Source organism: Chaetodon trifascialis, chromosome 24, assembly GCF_039877785.1.
Source record: "Chaetodon trifascialis isolate fChaTrf1 chromosome 24, fChaTrf1.hap1, whole genome shotgun sequence".
Lineage (NCBI taxonomy): Eukaryota > Metazoa > Chordata > Actinopteri > Chaetodontiformes > Chaetodontidae > Chaetodon > Chaetodon trifascialis.
The window spans coordinates 12,837,671-12,865,264 of NC_092079.1; the positions used below are offsets into that span (position 1 = coordinate 12,837,671).

The window sequence follows — 27,594 nt, forward strand, 5'->3', positions numbered from 1 at the left end:
CACTGTCATTAATAAACAAAATGTAACTTCTAAAACTGGACTTTTATCCTGAAATAAATATTGTTTTGTTTCTCTGTTTTTACCTAAATTTTGATGTGTTATCGTGTGGTTTGATGCATTGTCTTTATTTTTATTTGCATACTTATTTCAATCTTATTTTGCATTTTAGCTGTTTTTAATGTCTTTTATGTAAAGCATCCACTTGGTGCATGTGATTCCTTTCTTGTGAAGCACTTCGAGCTGTAACTCCTGTATGAAAGCTGCTATACAAATAAAGTTTTTGATTATTATTATTATTATTGTTTGTATTATTCTACATGTAACCACTGCTGTAAAAGCTTGAATTAAAATCATGTGTTTTCTGTGACTAAACAGCTGTAATGCAGCTGTCTAATAGAAAGGAGACAGTGATTTTGGGGTAAATAAGCAGAATGATGAGCTCTATAATTATCGGACAAGCTGCGACCAAAGTAAAGCAAATAGCCACTGTTGGTCACATATAAATAACAGTATTAATGCAGTCAGTCTGCCTTCTATATTTTGTTTTTGAATAAGTGACAACAGGTGTGTTTTCCCTGTACATTCAAGCCATCTTGTGACAGTCACAGCTTTAAGGACATTCACTCCCAGCCGTACCGACCGGAAGCGCGGATTGATTTCTCCACGGCGAGCAAGGGCGGCTAAAAAAAATCAAAGAAGCGCTGATTAAACGCTAATCCATCAAGCCTCGGACGGGATTTCTCAAAAGGAGACAAGCGTTTAAGTCTGACTTCGGCAAACTATCCGCTTACATCGAGGATTATTCTGTCGGATATGGGATCTACCTTCAGGGTCCCCACCTGCCGGGCACCGTAATGGTGGTGAGTGCTCGATCGTGGAGAAGCGCTCAGCTTTTTTTTTTTTTTTTTTGACGTGACAGGTTACTACTGAACGACAGCCGGACTCAGGTGTTAGTTATTTGACGAGGCAGTACCACATAAGTTTTTTAAAATGTGTGAGATGAACGCGATGTGAGCAATACGTGGATTTGTAAAATTATCTTGAATATATTTCATCTTTGATTCTCTTCCGCTAATTGCGCGCGCGACAGGCCGATGCAGCCGTAGTATAAAAGCCATTTTAAGGTTTTTCCTCACCTAAATATATATTTTAATAACATCTACTCTTCGAAGAGGTTACCATTTCACTGATTGTCTTTTTAATTGCCTCATTTAGACTTATTATAGCCCACTTCTGGACCTTCTGTGCATGAACTGCGTATTTTCCTTCTTTTCCAAACAAAATAACCACCGCGTCGTGACAAAAAAATAAACAAACAAACAAAACAAAAAGGCTTCGGATATAAGCAATCCCCCCCTCCCTCCGACGTGCTGGGAGGGAACAGCCATGACAGCAACAGGCCTATTTGGTGTGAAAACGTTTCCTATTTATAACATGCGGCGCAACAAGGGCCAAATGACGAGCTTTTGTGCGTTAGGTGACAGAAAAAACAACGGACATCTCCGTTTGTGACAAACGCCGTGAGAGTACAGCTGTAGATACATCTGGGAAGGACACGCCCAGGCTCATTGGGACCCATTCATGCCGGGGAGGGGGGCTTCATGTCAACCTTAAACATCAGCACCAAAACGCACTCAGAGCTTTGACATGTTCTCCATTTTATCCTGCTTTGGCCAGAATACGTCATCAATCAGTGTTTAATAGTGTAGCAGCTCAGGTGATGTAGAAGTGAGGAGAAAACAAGTCCAATAAAGTGATTGACCGCAGTTCACGGGCCCCCAGGTGGCCCCCGCGCCCCGGCTTTGGCAGCGCTGGTTTCCAGGGGACGTTGACGGGAGGCTGCCGAAGAAGCGCCTGGAAGCCTCCACCTCGATCGGCCGCCGGTGCCTACGTGCCTCCGTCTTTCCTCTTGTGTGTGCTCACATCATTTGGCGTCGCTGGTGGCGTATGTGGAGGGAAGGGGGGGGGACATGACGGCCGTGGATGACTCGACGAGCTGGCAAAAAGTCCCGGAGATAACGCGGAGACATCAATATGGCGACAGCTGCCGCGGCCCCGTCGGCTCGTTTTAAAACCGCCAACAATTAAGGTATCGTCTGATCGCCTGACACCTTCCGACTCCTCGTTTCTGTTTCTGAACAGCCTCACAAGCGCCTCTCGTGTCAGCCTCCTCCTGCAGCTCTGAGTTGGTCAGAAATCAATACAGCTGCCCTGAAATCAAAGTGCTTTAAGGTAACGGTAAGCGAACTGTAGGGACGCCATTGTGTGTGGATGTAACGGTAAAGAACCGTTGGTGGAAGTGTAGTTCAAGATGTCTCATGGTTCACTCCTCCTCTTCTTCTCTGAGCACCACGGCCACCAGCGCCCTTTTGACACCACGTCAGCCGAGATTGAAGTCGTCCAGCTAAAATGTGGTGAGCTCATGAGTCTGGCCAAAATGTCTGATAGTTTGAGGCCGCTTTCCGGGCTCTCTGAGGCCGCTTTCCGGGCTCTCTGAGGCCGCTTTCCGGGCTCTCTGAGGCCGCTTTCCGGGCTCTCTGAGGCCGCTTTCCGGGCTCTCTGAGGCCGCTGCCCGCTCCGGCTTTAGCACCATGGACAGTGAAGCATCCACAGGTGGAGAGCCGGCTCAAGGGCACTCAAAGGAGGCTGCTGTGGATGCGATGGGCGCCTGACTGGAAAGCAGCTCTCACATGATCACATCCACAAAAAGTTTTGGTTTGATGATGAAGATGTCATCTTGTTTTGTGAGCTTTTATTGGGATCAATTATGCTGCGTTTTCAAGCGCTTTTCAATGTCAGCGTGCCCAAAGGCAAAGGTGTTGTGTCCATGTGCAACAGGCTTCCTCTCAGTGTCAGGATGCGTTCAGGTGCCCAGATGTTGGCTGTCCCTGCGGGTTTTCAGTATCTGACACCGGGGATGACCACCCTGATGGCTGATTCAGAGGTGGGTGTGGATGTTGGGCCTACGGGGTCGATCAGACCTCACAACCCCCGCCGCCGCCTGGCAGGCTCGTGGTGGACAAGCTGTCAGGCCACACATCCCAACGCTGGGTCCCGGGGCAGTCTGTGGGACACGGGCAGATGTGTTTTAGTTTGTGCCTGATGGATCCTTAGAAATACATTTCCCTTCTGCGGTGGCTTTGTAATAAGCCTCCACTCCAGAAATAATAGATGCTATGCTTGACTGACCGCAGTTTATGAGCCACAGTTCACCGCTTATCTCCTCTGTTTTCTCTCAGTTTCACGCTCATCAGAAATGGATGAAATTAAATCTTGCACCACGTGCGTCGTGCTGTTAAATACATGTTTGTTGTCAGCGTAAACGGCTTGTTGTTGTGAACAAAACCGTGAACAAATGTCGACAGAATAGCTCATCTGAAGCTTTTGATACCGCTCTCATGCTAAAGATGAAGCTACAGCCTGGAGATTGTTAGCTTAGCTTAGCATAAAGACTGGGAGCAGAGGTAAACAGCTAGCCTGGAGCTAGGAGTGTAACAAACGAGGTGTGGCATGTTAATTAATGAGCTTTAAAGGTGCTGGTGATGCTAATACAAGCTAACGGGCTTGTTGCTTTTAATTCATACTGATCGATTGGATGATTGATTGATTGAATGAATGACATTGTTAAATCAGTCTAGCTCAAAGTTGCCTCTTGTTGCACCTCCATTTCCCTCTGGACAAAGGAAGAAAAGACGGCGGCTCGCTTTTGGGCGGTTCCTGTTTTCAGGGCTGGTGCGGCGTCCCACGAGGACCAGGACCCACCTGTGACTGCAGAGACTGGGAGGCTCCGAGGACTCGCTGATAATCGCTCACCAGGGTTTTTTGGGAAGGTCTTGTTTGTGCGCCTTCCCTCTGTTTCCTGCGGGACCATGATGGGCTTCTGGGTGTGAGCGCGGCAGATGGTTTACAGATCAATACTGTCAGCTGCATTGTGAAAATGCTTCATTTTTTACTAATTTGAGGCCACAAACCAATTAATAATGCAGTAAAAGTACTGCTCTAACTCTCCAGACGCCACTTTACCCAACTGCAGCAGTAAATAGGGGCTCACACGGAGCGATGAATGAGGGAAAGCAGCAAGATTATGTTCTCTTCAGAGAGTCGAATGCTTGGCACCTTCTCATGCTGTTTAACTCAGTTGGTGCTGGCTATTTCTGTGTTCCTGTGAATCAGCTGAAGGCGACAGACCCCCCATTTACCGCCTCTGTAAAGCCTCGACCCTACCTGTGACCTCTCTCGCTGCTTTGATTTCACGTAGAGATCAGCCTGACACACGACGCAGTCTTTATTTTCCTTTCAACAATTAGAAACGTTGATGTGCCTTTTAGCAGAAAAGCATTTTAATGTATTAGCTTTTTGACGTGTCCACGTGACATAACTGGTACTTGTTGTTCGGGACCATTTGCATGCGTCTCCTCTTCCTAAATGCGTGCTTGTGTCACGAGGAAGGAGTTCCCTCATGATACATTGAGCTGATAGTTATGGTCAGATATGGAGGCAGGACGATAACCTGCACAGGTGCATGTGTTTCCAGAAGCCATTTCTCCCTCATGTCCTTCTCCTTGCAGCTCCTCGTCCCAGCTGAGCCCCTCGCTGCCCTCTGAAGGAGCAGGATGACAAGATGGCACAGCTGCTTGTACCGCCCGGACCTGACAGCTTCCGCCCCTTCGTCCCCGAGTCGCTGGCCGCCATCGAGAGGCGCATCGCCGAGGAGGAGGCCCGGAGACCGCGGGCGGAGCGCCGCATCGACAGCGACGACGAAAATGGGCCCAAGCCCAACAGCGACCTGGAGGCGGGGAAGTCTCTCCCCTTCATCTATGGGGACATCCCGCCCCGCCTGGTGTCCACCCCTCTGGAGGACATGGATCCCTTCTACAGCAATCAGAAGGTCTGTGGTTCCATGTCCATCGCATGTAGATGCAGATGTGGCAGTTTCTTCCACTTGCAATTCAAATACTGCCTGGACATAATTACTCATTTATTCAGTAGGAATACTTCATCATTTCTGTAGCTCACCTGTACAAATACCAAGGTGTTAATAGGTGAGTTTTTGTTACCTTTGTGTGGAGCCAGGTGAGCTGTTTCTCCATGTCCTGTGTGTAGGCTAAGCTAAGCTAATCAGCTGCTGGCTAAAGCATCATATATTTACATGGGAGGTATCAATCTTCTCTTGTTACTCTGCAGTAAAGCAGAAAATGTTGAACTGTTCCTTTAAGCAGCATTATGAATATGAGTATTTTTACTTCTCTATGTTGCTGCTTCGCTAACAAATCGGAATATTTCTTCCACTCCTGGCGACAGCACAGTTGTGAAAAAGCAAATCCTTCACTGCGTTAATTTCAAACAATTAGCAGCATTAGCATTTGGTGTTTCCTTTCAACATGAATGCGCTCACCCAAGTTAGAGCCTTTAAAGCACGGGCCAACAGAGGTGCCAGATGCTAATGGGAGCTGCTGTGCCAGTTGCACTGCGGTGCCAACACGTCCTGCCTGAGGTGAACTCATCCAGCTCCATTAGTGTAACAGCCACAGCCCCCGAGCAGAGGCTGGACAGCTCAGTCCTCTCTGCTGTTATGACTAATCGCCATCGACTGCATGAACAGTGGACGGAGCAGCTGGGTCCAAAAAGTGAAGCCAACGAGAAGCGCTTTAAAGGTGCATTCTTTCTAATGGCCAGCAGGGGGCGACCCCACTGGCTGCAAACGGAAGAGCCGACTTCTCAGTTGATTTATTACCTCAGTAAATGTCTTCCTGATGAGTTTACGGTCTCAGTCGTTATTTCTTCGTCCCATTTGGAGTAAAACTGACCATCAGGCAGGGTACGCTTTACAGCGTGGCTGCTTTGTGATTGACAAGCTGCGACCACGGCGTGCCCTCGAGTTCTCAGTCACATCCAATCAGCAGAGGCGTAGTAATGAGTGTCACATATGCAGCTTTATGAAATGTCCTTTCAGTCCTGTTTTATGTCTGCATCTCTCTCATATAGTAAATAAGCTAAGCAGAGAAAAGACGAGCTTTGTGTGTTGCTGGTTTTAACTAATCTTGTGTGTCCCTCTTTCAGACCTTCATAGTATTGAATCGCGGGAAGGCAATCTTCCGTTTCAACGCCACTCCTGCCTTGTACATCTTAAGCCCCTTCAACCCTCTGAGGAGGGTAGCCATTAGAGTTTTAGTACACTCATATCCTTTTCCAGCTTGCGATGGAAACAGTTTCATTTGGATTAAAGGGTTCATCAGACAAAAGAGGGACTGAAATGTGCTCATTGTGAAGACTAAATGTTGTAATGGTCTGGACGTTCTGTGCAGACGTACGTCAGCCTGGACTGCTGCTCAGTGCTTTTCACTGCTTAGTTTTGGTTGTAGCGTGAATGAGAACGGGGGTGTCGCATTGTGTTCCTTGACTTTGTCTCCACGATGTTCAGCATGTTGATCATGTTCACAATCCTGACCAACTGTGCTTTCATGACCCTCAGTAACCCCCCGGACTGGGCCAAGAATGTAGAGTAAGTCCCTTTCCTCTTGTTTAGGTTGTACATTGATTTGCACATTTATTGAGCACGATGGCAGTTTGCATCAAAAATCACACCTGAATGACACAATGCATGATGGGAGCTGTAGTTCTAACACATGTAGGTGCAAGCTGCTAAAACATCACCTCTATAAATCTGTATTTCCCACAGCAGCTGTACAAGAACACATCTGCGATCAGGATCAGGAGTAGCCAAACTGATCCTGAAATCACAACACGTAGCATGGCGAGCTTCAGCGTGGCGACTATGCTGGAGTGAAAACTGAGCCAGATTTGATAAAATACGTTTTGCAGTTTTAGCTTCACATGAGCGCTCGCCTCCAGTACAAATGGCTGCAGTGAAGCAAACTGAACCACTGTCTTTAGAAGCAGATCAGCACACACTGCTGTGAAGTTTGGACATGGTGCCACCGTGCCTCTGAATCAACATCATCATCTGTCTCTGCGTGCCTTCCCTCCCTCCCCACACTTCCTGCCTTCCTCACCTGTTTTGCCAGGTACACGTTCACAGGGATTTACACCTTCGAGTCCCTGATAAAGATCCTGGCCAGGGGCTTCTGTGTGGGGAAGTTCACTTTCCTGCGGGACCCGTGGAACTGGCTGGATTTCAGTGTTATCCTCATGGCGTAAGTATCCTGACAGGCAGAGTTAGGGTGAGCGTAACACGATGTGGCGTAGATTAAGAGGCCAAACGTTTTTAACGCTAATCAGCACAGCAGCCTGTTGAGGAGGAGGATGAGGAGGGGAAGATGATCCACAGCTCAGTTGTGTGCATTTTGAAAGCGTGGCCGTAAACCTCTGCTCTGTCATAATGGACGTGAGCCCCCAAAGCGTGGAGCATCTTGGCCCATATCTGCCCCACGCTTCGATGGCCTGGCCTGCTTGTCTTGAAACTAAAATACTGCCTTCAGCGTTAGGTTACGCAGCCAATGTCAATGCAATGAGACTGTAACCTTGTTTTGTCTGAGATTCCTGTAATTCATAATGCTGTTCTGAGGCGCTGATGTTTGTGCTTTGTGCTGTGTAGTAACTGTGCATTTGATCCTGCAGGTATATAACAGAGTTTGTAAACCTAGGCAATGTTTCAGCTCTGCGCACGTTCAGAGTATTGCGAGCTTTGAAAACTATCTCAGTAATCCCAGGTAAGGCCGCCGTGCCTGCTGCCAGCACTCCTGCCATTTGTCCTCTGTGTGTGACCGTTTGCCGTTCCCTCCTCTCCCTCCCCTTCCCACGACCCTCCTTTTGTCTTGTCACGCCATGTGTGTGTGTGCCTGAATTGTGTGCACTGTGGGCGCGTATGTGCGTGCGCATCCCCACCTTTTCCCAAAATACCCGCCTCCCGTCCCTCCACCCCTCCCTCCTCCTCCTCCCCCCACCTTCCCTTACAGATATGTCACAGAGTTTGTGGACCTGGGCAATGTCTCAGCACTGCGAACCTTCAGGGTTCTGCGAGCCCTGAAAACTATATCAGTCATCCCAGGTGAGAGAGCCATCAAGGCCCGTAGGGTTAATGAAATGCTAACGGCTAACTGGCGTTTCGCTAACATCCGAGCACCTCCCACCCCCCCTTCAGCACATCTCACTGTAGCTAAGCCTGATGACGCTGGTCGCCGTCTCTCATGCTGGCCAGTAAAAGCTGGAATCTGGCTCCAATCTGCACAGATTGACGGGATTCTGAGCTTTTAGAAACATCCTTTAAGGCAGAATTTTTTTTGGTTGAAATCTATTCTTGCCTTGGGAGACTTACAATTAGATTTTGTGCACTCTTTGTTCATTTTTTTTCCTTTCTGCATGAGACATTGCAAAAGCCGATTTTCTGGTGGCAAGCACTCGTGTGTGTAGGGCTCCTCCTGACCTTGTTTTCCTGTGCATGTCTTGTTCAATGTTGTGTGTTTTTGGGGAAACTGTGACATGGTGAGCGGTGGTTGGGTAACGGCGTTCCAAACACTAACACTGTTCACATCACAAACTAACAAAAGGTCGTATGTAAAGCACCCAGGAAGACTTGTCATTGGCTGTTTGTATGAAGAGGATCATCCACTTCCACAGCATACGTTACTTATTCCAGCTGTCAGAACCCAGTTTAAACATCATGGGCTCATTTTTGTGGCAGTGCAGAGCCTTTTAAAGCAGTGCTAACACACCCAAAGGTCTGTTTTCTGCACAGCGTCACTCAGGTAAAGGAACGGTTTGATATTTTGGGAAATAAGCTCACTGCTTTTATTATTGAGCATCAGATGAGATCAAGATTGACATCACTCACACGTCTGCACGCTCAATGAAGCTAGAGCCAGCTGGCGGGTAGCTTAGCTTAGCATAGGGACTGGAAGCAGATGGAAACAGCTAGCCTGGCTCTTCCATAGTTAAAAAATACACCTTCCAGCACCACTAATTGACTCACTTTATCTGGTGTTTGGTACAAAACAAGCAAAATACAATGTCTTAATTAATGAGCACGAGCTGTTTCCCGCTGCTTTTAGCCTTCATGCTAAGCTAAGCCAAACAACAGCTGCCTTCTATGGACATAACAGTGCTATCAGTCGTCTCATCTAACTCTCAGCAAGGAAGCAAATCAGCTTTTCCCCCAAATATCAAACTGTTTGTTTATTAGATTGTGTTTCCTCGTACTCCACAACCAGCTGCATGAGAGCAGAGTGAGACGAGCAGTGTGACTGGCTGAGAGGATAACGAGTAATCGCCACAATCACCCTCCAGTTTATATACCACTTCATACGCCTGTGCCGATATGGATAAAAGCAGCATGTGCATCCTCACTGACCTTGTGCACATGGCTCAGCATTGTGCGCTGGAAAAAAACAACTCAATTGAACTGTTTCAGTGGCATTCAAAGCAGAAGACGACAGCGCAGGACCTGTGGAAGTATAGGACGTACAATTACACAAACAGACATCAGTCATTAACGATCGCCCTCTCAGAGACCAATAGCATTGCTCTGTAAAGCGCATGAGAAGCAGAACTTGCGCTCGTGGTTGATTAGCAGTGATCTGTGTCAGCCTGGTTCCTGTATGACAGCACACGGTTCATACAGGACCCTGCACTGCAGATCCCCCTGGCTGCTTGCTACTGTAAGCTCTTATTAGCAGCTTCTTCTCTACACAAGCTTGCGGCTGTAATTAGCAGGCAGTAATCACTCTGCGATGTCCCCCTCCCGCCCCCTCGCCCTTTCTCTTGTTAGGCCTGAAGACCATCGTTGGCGCTCTCATCCAGTCAGTAAAGAAGCTGTCGGACGTCATGATCCTCACCGTGTTCTGCCTCAGCGTCTTCGCCCTCATCGGCCTGCAGCTCTTCATGGGCAACCTGAGGCAGAAGTGCGTGCGCATGCCCATCAGCAGCAACGCCACCAACAGCAGCAACGCCACTGCCGACGACGCCATGTTTCTGAACGGCACCCTGCAGGAAATCAACACCATGCTCGCGCACAACGCCGTGGAGAACCCGCTCGACTGGATGGAGTACATCAGCAACGAGAGTAAGCAGAGTGAGGCGGCGTGAAAGTGCTGTTACATGGCTGCCAGGCGCACGTGGGGTCAACCGGGGTTAAGTTAGCGTCCGACACAGACAGCCTGAGTCAGACGCTGGCTGCTTCTTATGCAGAGATGGGTCAGGGTGGTGGTGATGGTGGTGTGTGGAGGTCAGGCACGCTGGCCTGCTGTTGATGAGGAGTGACAGCGGTGGCTTGGAGCAGGCGCTGCGCTCTCTAACAAGGCCTGGTGGGAGAATGCAGCCAATGTGGCAGATAATCGCCACAACAGTAAACCCTCTACTTTCACCCCCTCACTACCCTCCATCATTCTCCCATGGCCCATCTGTGTGGCGTGAGCAGCCTGAAGTGCGAGAGGAGGCTGAGTCACTGGCCGCCAGCAGGATATGCACCAGCTATATGACAAGCTGATGCCAGAGTGAGAGGAGAAGAAGACAGGCCTGATTAAAGCTGCATAGATGTTAGAAAGTCGGCCATCTTAATTGCATCCATGACTGTTTGCCCTTAAAAAAGACGTGATTTGATAAGTGCTGATGGAGGACAGGCTGCATCGAAAGTCGCCCAGCGGATGACTGACGTGGTTGGCGTTAAAAGGAAACAACAGACCACCACCTTCCTCTCTGCCTCCCAGCAACTGCACAGTATTACAGCACAAACAGAAAGTGGAGAAGCCGGCGGGGTTCATATCGTCTCTCTGCTCCCTCATCGAGCCTCCCCCGTCCTTCATATCCGCTGCCTCACCTCTGATGTGGCTCTGACTGACTGTCCTCCTGTCTCCCCTCTCCTTTAGGTAATTACTATTACCTCCCCGGCCGCAGGGACGCTCTGCTCTGTGGGAATGGCAGCGGCGCCGGGTAAGGCTTGACATGTTTTATTTATATGGCCAATTAGACGCACCACGAAGCTGAGCACACACAATTAGTGTCGACGCTCGCCACCGCGCCGAGGCGTCGCAGGAGTCTAAACTGCTGCTTAGCTGTGGCTGCATTTCATTTAACGTGTTTGGGCAAACTCCTTCCTTTCTGTGTCTGCTGCTTCAGGACATTTGTTTGTTTAAGTTGATATTTCAGCCGTTTGTTGAGACTCCGGCTGGATTCATTCGTGCTGCTCAGCAGTAACAGTTTCTGACTCACAGCAGTGTCAGTTTCACTGGAATGACGCTGGTTTGTCGTGGTCCCTGTGTGTCCTGACAGACTCTGTCCAGAGGGCTTCATATGTCTGAAAGCTGGCCGTAATCCAGACTACGGCTACACCAGCTTCGACACCTTCAGCTGGGCCTTCCTGTCCCTGTTCCGGCTCATGACCCAGGACTACTGGGAGAACCTCTACCAGCAGGTTGGTGGACGTCTGTGCTCATATTTATGTATGTGCTGTCTGTAAAGGATGGAGACTTCACATCTTAAAATGTGTCTCGTGGTGTTAAAGTCAAAATGTGAGCAGTTCGTTTGATGACTTTTTTCTAAAGGGTGTGTCATTCTGTAATTACAGACCGGGCCTGTTATGTAAGTTTTTTTGTCTTCTGTTTTGCGCTGCAGCAGCACAGTGCAGCAACTTGACATTTCCAAAGTCACGACACAACGAGGTGACCACAGCTGATCGCATCTAATGTGTTACTCCAACTGCAAAGAGCAGAAAGGACGGCTCATAAATATTGTTCGCATTAATTCTCCTCTGCTGTCCTCTCCGCCCTCGATCCTCCAGACTCTGCGCGCAGCAGGAAAACCCTACATGATCTTCTTCGTGCTGGTCATCTTCCTGGGCTCCTTCTACCTGGTGAACCTGATCTTGGCCGTGGTGGCCATGGCGTACGACGAGCAGAACCAGGCGACCATCGAGGAGGCTCAGCAGAAGGAGGAGGAGTTCCAGGCCATGCTGGAGCAGCTGAAGAGACAGCAGGAGGAGGCACAGGCAGGACATTTCTTCTTTGTCTCTTCTCTGTCTGTTGTTTGGATTCACTGACACCCCTCTGCCGCTGCTCCCTCGGGGTTCAGGAGTCCTCGGCCGACCTGCAGGAAGAACAATGAGCAGATGTCTGAGTAAAATGTTGGATGATGTACTTATTGTAGGTAACTGCTGCTCCAGTGGTCTCTGTCACCTGTACAAGAGGCTCATTATCGAGGGACAGCCGTACCTTGTGCTCCTCGGCCATTCATTTTAAAGCTGCTGATGACGAAGCCAGACGGTCTATTTCTGTCCTGCTACACGCCGCTGAATGTCACAGATTGGTGATGTATGATGGTGATTTCCAGCCAGGGGTGCTTCAGCCCCCGAGGCGACCTCTGCAGTTGCCAGAGGAGATTTGGGAACATTGTGATGTGTGATGCCAATCTTTAGTTCACATATTTTTACAATAACCAGCAACAAAAGGTCGACCGCCCGGCATCCTGAGTAAAATATGCCACCTTAAAGCCACATGTTGCCTCTGAACGTGCATGAAAGTGGATGAAAGCAGGTCAGCAAGCCAGAAGAGAAGTAAAAATAGTTAGCTGGGAGACATGGAGACATGGCTGCCATGGTTAGCTGAATGCATGTATGTGGCATTTAATAGATGGTTGTTGAAAGATTCGGATGTCCATCATTCATGATGTCAGTGTCAGATAAGGCTATATTTGCCTTTTATTGTCCACATTTCATTTTGTACACACCTGATATCCTTCATATCTGATCTGTGTTAGTCACAGGTCAGATGGCTCGTCCTTTGCTGCCTTGCTCTACGTTTCCAGCCCTGCTCGGTCCCTCCACGGCTGCTTTGCCAGGCTCGACGGCGTCTTATCAGCCCTGTGCACATTCACATTGTTGCTGCTTGTGCTGTAGCTGCCATGACAGGCTCATAGATCCTTGTGCTGCACGTTTTGTGGGACAGAGAGGCGTTTCCCTGCACGAGAACAAAGATGAAAGATGAGCGAGAGGAAGCATGGAAATCTTAATGAAGTGTGTTCTTTGATTGCTTAATTGCAGCTGTGCAGAGTCTAATATTTTTGGCAATCCTGTGACTGTGGTCGTTGATCATGTTCCTAAATCGCGTGCCTCTCTACGTGTCGCTTTGGGAAATGTTTTGCTTTGCATGAAAACATTCAGGCATCCATTTTTAGAAGGTGTCTGAGGCTGATTTGGCTCTTCATGCTGCTGCTGCTGCTCACAGCTGCCAGGCTTTCTCCTCCACTCAGAACCATTGAGACAGGCATGAGGTTGCCATGACAACTGTGCTTGTGCTCTGATTGGCTGGCAGGTTGCCGCGGCAGCAGCCACGGAGAGCGGAGAGTACAGCGGGAGAGGCGGCCCCACCTCTGAGTCCTCCTCGGGGACCTCTAAGCTCAGCTCGAAGAGCGCCAAGGAGCGACGCAACAGGCGGAAGAAGAGGAAGCAGAGGGAGGAGGAGGAGGAGAGGGGGGCCCGAGACCACTTCCACAAGTCTGAGTCCGAGGACAGCATCAAGAGGTCCAGCTTCCGCTTCTCCATTGATGCCAACAGACTGTCTTATGAGAAGAGATGCTCGTCACCCAACCAGGTGAATACACCTGTGACAAGTTCGCTGATGACATCATGACAGTGAGACAGTTAAAGCAGACATGAAGTGTAGCTTTAAGCACATATTACAGTCAGTGTTCACTCCCAGTCCTCCCAGTCTTCCACCAGTATTCCAGGGCCTCCACCCTCTGACCCACGTCCCCCGTCTCTGTCAGTCTCTCCTCAGTGTCCGTGGATCCCTCTTCTCTCCTCGGAGGAACAGCCGTGCCAGCCTCTTCAGTTTCCGGGGCCGGGCGCGTGACATGGGCTCCGAGAACGACTTCGCCGACGACGAGCACAGCACCTTCGAGGAGAGTGACAGTCGGCGGGGCTCCCTGTTCCTGCCGCGCCGCCTCGAGCGCCGCTGCAGCGCCGTCAGCCAGACCAGCCTCGGGGCGCCGCGGATCATGCTGCCCGCCAACGGCAAGATGCACTGCGCCGTGGACTGCAACGGCGTGGTGTCTCTGGTCGGTGGGACTTCTGTAACAACCTCCCCTGTAGGTCTCCTGCTGCCTGAGGTGACTTCACTGCCTGTTTCCTGCTTTTCCCTGATTGACCTGCTTTGAGTTTGTTCTCACGCTGTTGATGAATGAACAATATATGAAAAAACTCCTGAAAGGGGTTTTCACTTATTCTCTCTTTACGTATATATTTTTATTTCCAGGGGACAACGACAGATACTGAGCTGAAGAAACGCCGCTCAGGTTTTCACCAGCCGTCCATGGATTATTTAGATGAACCAGGAGGGCGGCCCAGAGCCATGAGCGTGGCCAGTATCCTCACCAACACCATGGAGGGTACGAGTCAGGAATGCGTAGCATAAAGGAACAGCCTTACAGAAATAACTGCATTTTATTCTCACAAATTTTGTCATTTTTTCCTTTTCCAGAGCTTGAAGAGTCGAGGCAGAAATGCCCCCCATGCTGGTATAGATTCGCCAACACCTGTCTGATCTGGGACTGTTGCCCCGCATGGCTGAAAATCAAGGAGGTCGTCAGCATGGTGGTCATGGACCCGTTTGTGGATCTGGCCATCACAATTTGCATCGTCCTCAACACCCTTTTCATGGCCATGGAGCACTACCCCATGACTACAGAGTTCGATAACGTCCTCTCAGTTGGAAACCTGGCAAGTGCTCTGTGATAAGACAGAAATGTAAGACGCAGCTCATGACTCAGATTCAGGTGTAAACGCAGACGTGTGCTCTCTCCGTCATCAGGTGTTCACGGGCATCTTCACAGCAGAGATGTGCTTCAAGATCATCGCCCTAGATCCCTACTACTACTTCCAGGAGGGCTGGAACATCTTTGACGGCATCATCGTCAGCCTGAGCCTGATGGAGCTCGGCCTGGCCAACGTGGAAGGCCTGTCTGTGCTCAGGTCCTTCAGACTGGTGAGAATTACACGATGTGAGGAAAGTTAAGATGTGCCTGTTCTGCCGGGGTCTCAGTAACACGCCTGTTATTAATGAGGTAATGGTGTAATGAGAGCTTTTGTGCAGTGCATGAAAGGCCCCACTGAGAGTTGTTGTGACCTTTGGGGCACAGTGTGTTTTCTTCTGTTCACCTGATGAGCCCTCTGTGCTTCTGCTCCTTCAGTCAGTCAGTCAGTCAGTCAGTCAGTCAGTCAGTCAGTCAGTCAGTCAGTCACATTTTACACACTCACAGCCTCTGAAGCACAGAATACAGAAAACTGTAGAATAATAGACTTTTGTTCTTGATACCAGCAGAGCTAGCGGCGATTAGCTTAGCGACATGCTAGCCACTCCTATCAGCACCTCTCATGCTCACAAACGAACACGTTGCATCTTTTTTTTTTTCATTCATACACAAACAGACTCTGCTTTCAATTGTCCTTTGAAACAGCTGAGGGTCTTCAAACTGGCCAAGTCTTGGCCCACTTTGAACATGCTGATCAAGATCATCGGTAACTCAGTGGGCGCTCTGGGGAACTTGACCCTGGTGCTGGCCATCATCGTCTTCATCTTCGCCGTGGTGGGCATGCAGCTGTTCGGCAAGAGCTACAAGGAGTGTGTGTGCAAGATTTCGGACGACTGCCAGCTGCCTCGCTGGCACATGCACGATTTCTTCCACTCCTTCCTCATCGTGTTCCGCGTGCTGTGCGGGGAGTGGATCGAGACCATGTGGGACTGCATGGAGGTGGCTGGACAGAGCATGTGCCTGATCGTCTTCATGATGGTCATGGTCATTGGAAACCTGGTGGTATGGGCCGCTTCCTCCTTTTGTCTGTCTATACTGTAATCTGGGTAACACCGTGAAGATTGGGATTCACTTTCTCTCCTCATGTCCTCTCCTTCCAGGTCCTGAACCTGTTCCTGGCTCTCCTCCTGAGCTCATTCAGCGCCGACAACCTGGCAGCGACCGACGACGACAGCGAGATGAACAACCTGCAGATTGCGGTGGGCCGGATCCAGCGGGGCATCGCGTTTGTCAAAACCACCGTGCGGCATTTCCTCCAGAGCCTCTGCTTCGGCGGCGGCGGCAAGGGCTCCGGCCTGGCCGAGGAGAGCAAACCCCTGGATGAGCTGCACAGCAACGGCAAGGGCAACTGCATCTCCAACCACACGTCAGTGGAGATCACCAAAGACCCCAGTGGAGTGTACATGACGGAGGGCAATGGGCGGCCAGGAGGAGGGCTGGTAGTGGGGGTCGTGGTTGGTGGGGACACTACAGGGAAGTACCCAATGGAGGAGTGCGACTACATGTCATTTATTCATAACCCCAGCCTGACGGTCACAGTGCCCATCGCGGTGGGCGAGTCGGACTTTGAGAACCTGAACACAGAAGATTTCAGCAGCGACTCGTCGGACGTGGAGGGCAGCAAGGAGGTAAACCAGACGCTGATGTTTGAGTCGCAGTTTGTGTATCAGATTAGCTCCTTTACTCGTGTAATAGCTAACACCTGATCGTCACCAGAAGTCAGTCGATGTATGAAAATGTCAAGATTTGCATGGAGAGAGAAAATACAGTCAAAACAGTCGAGCAGTTTTTTTAACTCAGCAGCTATTCTGCAGAAAAAGAGGAGCGTTTGGACTGTGCTCCCGGTGATGTCAGCCTGCCACTGTGGGTGTGGTGCCAATTCCCTGTGATTCAAAACAACCCAGGAGACTATTTGGAGCTATGGCACCACATGTCACGGCCGATCCCTGTAGCCAGGGGTTGGTGAGCCGTGATAATTAAGCTCCAGTTAAACCATATGTGGACATTTCTGACCCACTGTGTCGTGGAGCTCCATCAAATCAGTCCCTAAATATAAATCTATGCATTTCGAGCTACACCGGGAACATTTGCTGCGTGGTGTTTGTGTGTGACAGGAGTGTCATGTGTCACTGGCAGATTAAAAACAGCATCCCACTCTCTGGCACGGCACCTGTCAGAGGGATCGAACCTGTTGTTCTCTGTGGCTGACGTGCTGCTCCGCCGCGCCTCGCGCTGGACGCACACTTGAGCTTGTATGCTGGCTTTGTGGTGTGTTTCACTTACTTTGTTTAACCCCCCGTTTGTTATTGCAGCTGTGTCACAGGCGCTCTCAAGGTTTTCAGTGAGAGGAGAATTGTAAGACCACTTTATTGTACCGTAGCACTAACCATGAGGATGCTATGCCATTTACAGACAAACAACATGTTTCTTCTCATACCTTCAATGGATTGCCCATTTTCGTTCTTTGCCTGGTCTGCCCTCCGTACCCCACCCCCCACCCCACCCTCTTTTCCCTGTACCTCCCCTTCCCCACACAGACAGAGTTTTCCCTTTACCCCCCCCCCCCCCTTCATGATTTACCTCAGGCTGTATTGCAGTTACAAACCATTAGGAATGAGCAACACCACCCTTTTCCATCGATAGACCAACTCATCTGACATGACCTTTGCTTTCGACTCATTGCTTGGTTTTCTTGGTTTTGACTTGGTTGTGGGACTTGATTGGCATCCAGCACCCCGAGCTTGAGAATGAGGGAGGAGAGGAGGTGTAGGAGAGTGAGGAGGGACAAAAAAAGCAAGAGATGGAATGGAGGAATGAATTTTGCTGTAGTTTGACAAAATTCATTTGTCTGGTTCATAGCCCCCCCCCCCACACACACACATGAAATACTTGTATGTACTTGTGAATTAATGGTGGAATGATGAAAGATTCTTCACAGAATTCTTTCCAAGGAGATCATTTTGAAACACAAATGTGGATTTTTGCAGGGCGGCAAAACAGATAACACGTGGCCATTAGGCTCATTTATGGCGGCGCATTTATGAGGGTCGTTTTCTGTCTAAGTGACTCTGATTACCTGAATATTGACGCTACACTGAGGAGATTTGCACTGAAGCTTTCTGCCCTTTGTGCTTCTGCGCCTGTGTTATCCACTTTTGTTCCACTGCAACTATCTGCTCATCCAGCTTTTACAAACACAGTCAAACTTGCCAAAAATCTTCCAAATAAAAGCATGTTAGGTTGAGAGGAGAAGTAGTCCACATCCAGAGGAGGTAAAATGGGTTTCTGCTGAAGGAGGGAAAGAGAAACCGGAGGGAACCACCCCTTCAAATCGATGCACTTGCGAGCAGCATGCTTCCATCATTCCCACGCCGTATTAGCTGGGTCCCACGGCAATCAGAGCTGCTGCACTGTCTAGGATGACATGTTCCTGTACGTCACAGCCAGACAGATCAGGCATGAGGCCACTGAACACCATGTTTGCCCAAAGAAAACCAGACAGGAAGCCTTACGACAACAGAAAGTCTCACTATACGGAGATGATGTTGTCAAACATGGCGTAACAGCGGAGGGTATCAGAGGAGCGTTAGCATGGAAGTCAGAGTAAAACAGCAGCACTTGTCCTCACTTGTGTCTTGCTGAGAAGGAGGAGGAATAGTCCTGTGTGTTTTCTGGGTATGCATGGCTGCTAATTCAACATGTTTTACCAGTGGGAACAAAAAGAAGCCAGACCACATGCTGTCTTATAAACAGTGCACAGTACTGGTTTTTGCTGGTAAGCTAATGTGGTTTTCCGTCTACTTCAACACAAACAGAAGAAGCTTGTACACTGCTTTCAAGGAATGGAAATAACGTGTTTTCATGTCACTGAGGAAAACGCTCAGCAGTCCCTGTGCGGGTGGATTCTAGCTTTTTTTCTGGGGGTGGGGGGGCTTCTTATTCACAGAAGCAACTTTGGAAATGGGATAAATTGTAGATGAAGTGATTTGGGGTCATTTTTCAGTGGACATGAAAATACTTCAGCACATGTTTGCTTGGTACTATTTCAGGCTTGGATTGATGATGCACTGGAATACTGCATGCACTCTTCCTCGAACTGAGGTCACATCAAACGTACCCACAGCGCATTTCCGTAAGGCCAACCTGCACGTGCCACGTGCTGCCACATAATCTGATTTGAGCCATCAGATAAAACTAATACCAGAGCCTGTAGGTACATTTGATCGATGCTGCATGTGATGATGATGATGATGATGATGATGATACAGTGACTTTAAAGAGGCCAACTCTGTGAGCTATGGCAGTGCCGAGGTGTGCAGTCGTGGCACTGCAGTACATGTGAATGGAGAATCACAGTGATCACCAGCTCAGAAGGTTGGCTCCTGTCCGCCGAGGCTCTGCCGTCTAACTTTGTGCTCTCGTCTTCTTCCTCGTCCACGCAGAAGCTCGATACAGAGCCCCAGCGTCTGAGCTCGTCGGAGGGGAGCACCGTCGATATCCGCCCCCCAGGAGATGGGGTGGATTCGGTGGAGCTGGAGCCGGAGGAGTCACTGGACCCAGAGGCCTGCTTCACAGAGGGTGAGAGGGATGTGAGGGTGATGGGCAGGGAGGATGATGGGTAGTGGAAAAGTGGGACAGAGCGGGAAAGGTGGAGATGAAATGCTTCAGCGACACATTTCAAGGCGTAGACTAAATCGCAGTAACTGCTCGTGCTTAGCACCGGTCTGTTGTACTCACCGCTGAGCGACAGTGAAGACGAATGCTCAGCAGGACAGAACGAGAAGTGGTCTGTGGGTTTGTAATGCAGCCTGACACGCCTGCAGTGCAGCTCTGAACCTGCAGATACCTCAAACAAGTCTGTCCTGAGCTGGAATACACAGACGAGTCGGTGCGCTCATGAAAAGAAAAGCCGAGAAGTGCAATAAAAACAAACCAGTGAATGAATAATGAAGCAGAGCATGTAGAGACGGACATCAACTCGGACCCCTCAGTCGCTCGTGTGGTCATTTCTTACGCCTCTCTCCCCACGTTTCCCCCCACGCCTGCAGGCTGTGTGCGCAGGTTCCAGTGCTGCCAGATCAACGAGGAGGGAGCGAAGTACAAGAGCTGGTGGACGCTGAGGAAAACCTGCTTCATCATAGTGGAGCACAACTGGTTTGAATCCTTCATCATATTCATGATCCTGCTCAGCAGCGGAGCGCTGGTAAGCAGCCGCTTTCAGCAAACCTCAATCATTTGATGGCATGTGTTGAATTATGAGGAGCATGTTGGGTAAGTGGTGCACTGACACTCCGCAGCAGGCCCAAAGGCTGCAGCTCAGGTGTGTGTGTGAACATGTGTGACAGCTCAGCGTTTACAGCATCAGTCTTTATCACTCACTCCCTCGTGCGCAGGCGTTTGAGGACATCTACATCGAGCAGCGGAGGACGGTCAAAACAGTGCTGGAGTACGCAGACAAGGTCTTCACTTACGTCTTCATCCTGGAGATGCTGCTGAAGTGGGTGGCGTACGGCTTCGTCAAGTACTTCACCAACGCCTGGTGCTGGCTCGACTTCCTCATCGTGGACGTACGTATATTCAGTCCACGTGAGAGCGAGGCTTTAAATCAAAGGAGTGGTTTGACAAGTCGTTCATCTGAAATCCAGTTTTTGCAGACACACAGTTCCTCATTTTTACTTCTTCATCATCTCAGACTAATCATTAAAGCCTGATTCACCACCTTTGTTCACACCCCCCCGCTCGTCCTCTCTCAGGTGTCTCTGGTCAGCCTCATAGCCAACGCTCTGGGCTACTCTGAGCTCACCGCCATCAAGTCTCTGAGGACGCTGCGAGCCCTGCGGCCCCTGAGGGCCCTGTCTCGGTTCGAGGGCATGAGGGTAAGGACATCTGGACTAACGGCGACACAAACCCGCTTCCAGATGAGTGTTTGTGGGCTGGAAGCCAGTACACCTGTGCAGGTTCAGTTCAGTTTTATCCTCAGGCGTCTGCTCGGGGGAAAAAACCCACTGTGGTTTATATTTCCAGGTTAATGTCGGTGTTGGTTTAATGGTTTTATCTGACTGCATGCCACTTTGACTCCAGCTCTCGCAGTCAGCTCTGTACTCTCGTATCTGCATGACTCTCTTCACACTGTGTCACTGGATTACTGTACACAGCTGTTTTCTGACGTTGCTTGTGTGGTGCCTTTGACCTGTAATTTTTTTCTTTGTTGTGTGTCTTTTCATTTACAGTCGATCAAAATGTTGTGACTTCATCCCGCCTCTCTAAGGTTTTTTTCTGTTTTGCTTTTTTACCTATCAAATGTTGACTTTCTCGCCTGTCCGCCTTCTTCTTTCCAATGTCACGTTGTTAAATTCTCTCTGTAGATTCGCATGTGTGCAGACTTTACATGTTAAACGCAGCTTTGAATGATGTAGGCACACTATGAATTTCAGTCTGGCTCAATCAAATCAGCTTAAGAGTCGAGCGATTCGATGATTGTAATGGCCTGAAATCAAAGAGCCTCTTACAGGAGACGGCTGAGTTTGCCTCTGTGCTTCGGCCTCTTCAGGTTGTGGTGAACGCCCTGCTGGGGGCCATCCCCTCCATCATGAACGTGCTGTTGGTCTGCCTCATCTTCTGGCTCATCTTCAGCATCATGGGCGTCAACCTATTCGCAGGGAAGTATTACTACTGCGTCAACACCACCACGGAGGAGCTGTTCCCCATCGAAGTTGTCAACAACAAGTCCGACTGTCTGAACCTGGTCAACGACAGCGCCCGCTGGAAGAACGTCAAGATCAACTTCGACAACGTCGGGGCCGGATACCTGGCTCTGCTGCAAGTGGTGAGTTTGGTGTTCGGTGTGTCGAGCGAATCCCTGATTAGAGTTAACAAGCCGCTCTCGTCTCAACGACGTCCATGCGTCAGAGGTTGACTGCTGGGAGAATAAGATGATATTAGACTGACAGACTGACACGTCTCATCTGCTCTCAGGCGACATTTAAGGGCTGGATGGACATCATGTACGCAGCAGTGGACTCCCGTAACGTAAGTGTCCCGGTGCTCCACAGAGACGTTTGTCAGTTTGCTTTCACAAAGCGGAAAATAGCTGTTTATGTCTTTATTTCTCCTCTGGCTCGTTCTAGTTGGAAGACCAGCCTAAATACGAAGTCAACTTGTACATGTACCTCTACTTTGTCATCTTCATCATCTTCGGCTCCTTCTTCACCCTCAACCTGTTCATCGGCGTCATCATCGACAACTTCAACCAGCAGAAGAAGAAGATAAGTTGCATTTCGTAACAGTCTCTGTCAGATAATGGCAGAAATGTGGAGTTATTGCCTTCCTGTATAGCAGCTAATTGTGCACAAACAATATTGATGAAGATCAATGCACACTGTAGTTCACTGTGTACAGTAAGACCACCATTTCTCTGCTCTTTATAACAACACACACTGTTTGAACTCGTGCAGCTCGTGCATTCAGCGGGCAGTAATACTTAAAGATAATCTGTGGTCTGACTGAGACGCTGGATGAGTGGATGAGGTTCAGCAGCCCCGCAGCCACAGCGTCACACAGATGGCTGTTCAGCGTTGACACCAGTCCTCCCTCCAGACACACATCACACACTCAGTGAGCCGCACTCAGAGCACGATGCGAGCGTGATGTCGCACAGGGGCTTCATTTCTTCGATCAGTGCGAGCGTGGTGACTGTGGTGACCCTCACCCACACAACATGAAGCAATAACAAAAAGCAGTAAGACTTCAAAGAAAGGAGGAGGAGGAGGAGGAGGAGGCTCTTCCTGCAGGTGTGACTGTGTCCAGCTGATTGGTGGTCACACGTCCTTTAAAAGGCGGCGTGCTGAAGTCAGACCTGCTCTCATGAAGGCTTCACGCCGACATGCATCAGCATGTTCCTCAGCACACCTGTGTCCTCTAACCAGCTGATTGTTTGATTGGCTCGGGTGCCCGTGTGAGGTCACAAGACACGAGACAGCAGTAACAAGCCAAATCTGTGAATGAACCTGTGAATTTTAGGCATTTTTACCTCAAAGAAATGTTTCATTGACTGTCAAACTTTCTGTCAATTAACTAAAGGACCACAATTTCCCTTTACGGTCGCTCTGTTGCTTTCTAAGCTGTGTTCAGAGAACGCGGTTATAACGAAGCTTTGTTGTGCTCCTTTTACTTTGGAGGTCAGGACATCTTCATGACAGAAGAGCAGAAGAAATACTACAATGCCATGAAGAAGCTGGGCTCCAAGAAACCTCAGAAACCTATTCCTCGGCCGACGGTAAGCCAACAACAGCCCGTTCACACCTGGTGTGAAAATGCAGTCTGTATGCAGACTCATCTGGTCCTGTTTCCAGCTGCTGATGGGTCTCTGCCCTCCAAAACAAAGCCGGCAGCAGGTCAGAGCCAGACTCCCTCGCAGCTGTTTGTGAAAGGCTGTCCTGTTTTTCTTCTTCCTCTGCCGTCAGAATGCATTTCAAGGCTGCGTGTTCGACTGCATCACAAAGCAGGCCTTCGACATCGTGATCATGATCCTCATCTGCCTCAACATGGTGACCATGATGGTGGAGACGGACGACCAGACGCCTGAAATGGACAAAATCCTCTACTGGATCAACCTGGTCTTCATCGTGCTCTTCACCGGGGAGTGCGTGCTGAAGATGATCTCCCTGCGTCACTACTACTTCACCATTGGCTGGAACATATTTGACTTTGTGGTGGTGATCCTGTCCATCGTAGGTAAGGAGATGTTTAAGGCGCCTCAGTCTCCCAGTGGGTTGTGGGTAAAATGGCGTTCTGAACGTGCTGTCTTCTCGCTCTTGCAGGCATGTTTTTATCTGAAGTTATTGAGAAGTACTTCGTGTCCCCGACGCTGTTCCGAGTGATCCGTCTGGCGAGGATCGGCCGCATCCTCCGCCTCATTAAGGGCGCCAAGGGCATCCGGACGCTCCTCTTCGCCTTGATGATGTCGCTCCCTGCCCTGTTCAACATCGGCCTCCTCCTCTTCCTCGTCATGTTCATCTACGCCATCTTTGGCATGTCCAACTTCGCCTACGTGAAGCGGGAGGCGGGCATCGACGACATGTTCAATTTCGAGACGTTCGGGAACAGCATGATCTGTTTGTTTCAGATCACCACGTCGGCCGGGTGGGACGGCCTGCTGGCGCCCATCCTGAACAAGAGGGAGCCCGACTGCGACAGCCAGATGGAGCACCCGGGCAACTACTACAAAGGCAACTGCGGCAACCCGTCGGTGGGCATCTTCTTCTTCGTCAGCTACATCATCATCTGCTTCCTCATCGTGGTCAATATGTACATCGCCGTCATCCTGGAGAACTTCAGCGTGGCCACGGAGGAGAGCGCCGAGCCGCTGAGCGAGGACGACTTCGAGATGTTCTACGAGGTGTGGGAGCGCTTCGACCCCGACGCCACTCAGTTCATGGAGTACAGCAAGCTGTCGGACTTCGCGGACGCCCTCGACCCGCCGCTGCGCATGCCCAAGCCCAACATGATCCAGCTCATCTCCATGGACCTGCCAATGGTGAGCGGGGAGCGCATCCACTGCCTCGACATCCTGTTCGCCTTCACCAAGCGAGTGCTGGGCGAAGGCGGCGAAATGGACGTGTTGCGCGGGCAGATGGAGGAGCGCTTCATGGCCTCTAACCCCTCCAAGGTGTCTTACGAGCCCATCACCACCACCCTCCGCCGCAAGCAGGAGGACATGTCAGCCATCATCATCCAGAGAGCCTTCCGCCGCTACATGATCCGCCTGGCCATGAAGAAGGCCTCCGCCCTCTACAAGGAGCAGCTGAAGGAGGGCGTCCGCGACCCCGACAAGGACGTGATGGTCATCAGCAAGTTCACCGAGAACTCCACCTCGGAGAAAACGGACATGACCCCCTCCACGGCCTCCCCGCCCTCCTACAACAGCGTGACGAAGTCGGACAAGGACAAATACGAGAAGGAAAACCAGGAGAAGGAGAACAAGGGGAAAGACTTGAAAGACAGAAAGAAATAGACGTTTTTAACAGGGAACAAAAACTAGACAATGCATCAGAGACGTGGGGGAAACTTGTTTACAGCTTCTAAAGGGGGTAGATAGACGTACGCGTGTGTGTTGATCGTCCAGAGGCGAGGAAGGCTCTGCCGGGCCGGCCGAACATGAGTCATATGTGAATACGTGTGGAAACAAATGATCCAGCAGACACTGCCAGAGATGGACTGGAAGCCTCTCTGCAAAACGCTTGTGCTTTTCCTATTGGTTGTTGTTACTATCTGACACACTGAGTGTACTGTTGAGTTGTCTGTAGCTAGTGCTGCTGCTACTACTATAAATCCAGTGTCTTGAATTTAACAATCGCTGTATCACTTAGCCAGTACTCTGTTTTCAGTCGCAAGGTTTCTTTTTTAATGAGGAAGAATGTTTTCTACTTTTCTGTGTCATCGTCATGAGAATGTGCCCGCTGCTGTCTCTGTTGTAAAGTCACCAAGGGCAGACGACGTCCACGCTGCAGGCCGCCGCCGCCGCCGCCGCCGCCTGACGCTCGCTGAAGCAGATACCCTGCACTCACTGGTGTGCCAGCAGTGATCGTTGACATCCGTGTTTCCACATCTGGACCGCCGTCTCCCCATTTCAAGTCTCTAAAAACAGAGAAGCTGAATGTATGCAAGGAAAGGGACCCGTGTAAAGAAACTGTTTGACATATTGGGAAATGTTCAGCTCTCACGTCTGTCCTTTAGGTGAAGCTAGAGAGCGTTAGCTTAGCTTAGCACAAATACTGGAAGCGGGGCCAAACAGCCAACAATCCCTCGTCGAGTGTCGGCGTCATCACTCACAAGTTCAGTTCATAATCAGTCCGTGGTCGCCTGATGTTGAGCCAGAAGTCAGAAATACTGTTAAATAGGTTTTATTAAATGGAAATGAATCCACGCCAGCGTTAATTAAGCCTGATTCACAACCTGCAGCCTGTTCATTAAGATGCTAAACTCCCTGAAACGTTCAGGAAAGTGTTAGCCGTGGCTACACATGAGCTCACTGCTAAAGTTTCAACACGCTCGCCAGACCCCACCCTGCTGTTGATTTGAGAGTGTTTACGCGTGGGCCCCCTCCTGCTCCCTGTCCCAGGCTAAGCTAAGCTAAGCTAATTAGCTCCCGGCTGTAGCTCTGAACTTTTCCCAAAATGTCCAAACTGTGACTGAGAAGCGGCACTCATGGTCTGCTTGTTCCTCCGCTGTTGTGTCGCAGTGTCCCCTCTGATGCATTTGTCGCGCCCCCCCCAATCCTCCCACACCTGTAAAGAAAACACCTAAAGTCATGAAACGTACTAAAAGAAAATCTTTCTAACCCATCACATTTGAAGGTTGCGATATCTCACTTTGTGTGACGTCCCCGTTGTTTGAGCTGAGCAGCGAGCGCTTCTCATGCCGTGCTTTGGTTTGTAAATAGCAGCTATCTGGGCCCACAGTATGCATCACACTTACACTCGATGTAAGAGCACTTTTTACCCCCTCTGCTGTGTAATCCCACGTGTGGCGAGAGAGAGCGTCTGTCGGCGTCCTTGTGAGGACGGGAGCGTCCACCTCTCAGTGCGAGCGGTGGGCTCTGCTTCCCCTCCGCCCACTATCAATAACGTTTTCACTGTAGATACGAGTGCGTTTGATTTGCATTTTTTCTAGGCCTGTTTGTTCCTTTCTGCGCCGTAACACACGATGAAACACATGTATGGTCCCATATCTGTAGATAGCAACCATGGAGCAACCAGTAGCCATCTCTCATCGCGCTTGTAGTGTTTTAGTGAACTGCATGCAGGAAGTGACTACTGTCCGCTCATATGGTGACATCATTTTAAAGCCAAAAGAATAAAGGACATATTTTTTGTAAGCGCTGGTTTATCGCAGCCTCTTCTGTGTTTGCTGGTCCCGAAGGCTCGACTGCTCGCCATGGCGGCTCGAACAGATCGTCCACGTGCTCCAGGGACGTTACGCTTCAAACTCTGTATCTGCAACATGTGACAAGTGGCATTTTTTAAATTTCTTCTTTTGTTATGACCAAAGATGTGGCAACGAAACACCAAGTCTCAGTTTCCAAAATAAAAGCTGTTTTGGGAAGCGTGCCCTGCATGCGGGATGCGTTCATTGAGAGGTGGGAGCGGGACGTGGACGCTTCGGGGACGCGGACAGAAGGACATTCTTCAGCATTTATTCATGGGTTCATGTTCCAGTTAACACGGCGGGGTTCAAACTCAACTCAAGGGCCACTTAATGAGTTCAGCTGGACGTCACGGTCTTCATCAGCAGGTGACGTTTGCTTCAAATAAATATCTTAAAATTAGTAAATGGAGAAGTTTGATGACTCCAGCTGTTTTATGTCGTCAGTCATTCATTAACGGTGCAAAAGCTCGAATCGTGTAATTACTGACAAATACATGAATGAATGAAGAAACTCTTAAAAATGCTCATGTTCTGGTTTAAATGTGGATCATAAGTGTTTAACTTGAGAAAAACACTTCGAAGTTTAATTTGATTAACAGAATCTTCACACTCATCTCCTGACCTTCATCACCTCACACACGTATGACCTGACGTGTGATCATGTGACTAAAGCTACAGACCCATTGATTGGCTGGAAGAAAAACAGTAAGTGGACAGCAGAGTGAGTGATGCTCACGTTTGCGAAAGGAGGAAACTACCTGAAACCGTATGTTCGGTGTTTGGCGTGATGAGTGACGTCACATCCGCTCAGCGTCTCCTCCGCTTTGCGCAGAATCAGCGGGCAGGTGCGGGGATGGACGGGGAGGGGGGATGGAGCTGAGACCACCCACGCCCAGCACCCCCCTCCAAACG

At 49.7% G+C, this 27,594-nt stretch overlaps 1 protein-coding gene across 1 annotated transcript; it reads left to right on the forward strand.

The window, feature by feature from the left end:
- The first annotated feature begins 645 nt into the window (after positions 1-645).
- scn1lab (sodium channel, voltage-gated, type I like, alpha b) lies at positions 646-26,632 on the forward strand. Its single transcript, XM_070958165.1, has 27 exons — positions 646-860; positions 4,569-4,888; positions 6,061-6,178; positions 6,412-6,502; positions 7,026-7,154; positions 7,917-8,008; positions 9,725-10,018; positions 10,821-10,884; positions 11,224-11,365; positions 11,732-11,938; positions 13,260-13,538; positions 13,714-14,055; positions 14,202-14,334; positions 14,427-14,665; positions 14,757-14,930; positions 15,403-15,759; positions 15,858-16,385; positions 19,200-19,335; positions 19,806-19,960; positions 20,151-20,324; positions 20,511-20,633; positions 21,308-21,583; positions 21,733-21,786; positions 21,885-22,022; positions 22,928-23,032; positions 23,220-23,490; positions 23,577-26,632. The coding sequence occupies exons 2-27, from the start codon at positions 4,622-4,624 to the stop codon at positions 24,767-24,769; spliced, it is 6,081 nt and encodes a 2,026-aa protein (XP_070814266.1). The 5' UTR covers positions 646-860; positions 4,569-4,621; the 3' UTR covers positions 24,770-26,632.
- The last annotated feature ends 962 nt before the right edge of the window (positions 26,633-27,594 follow it).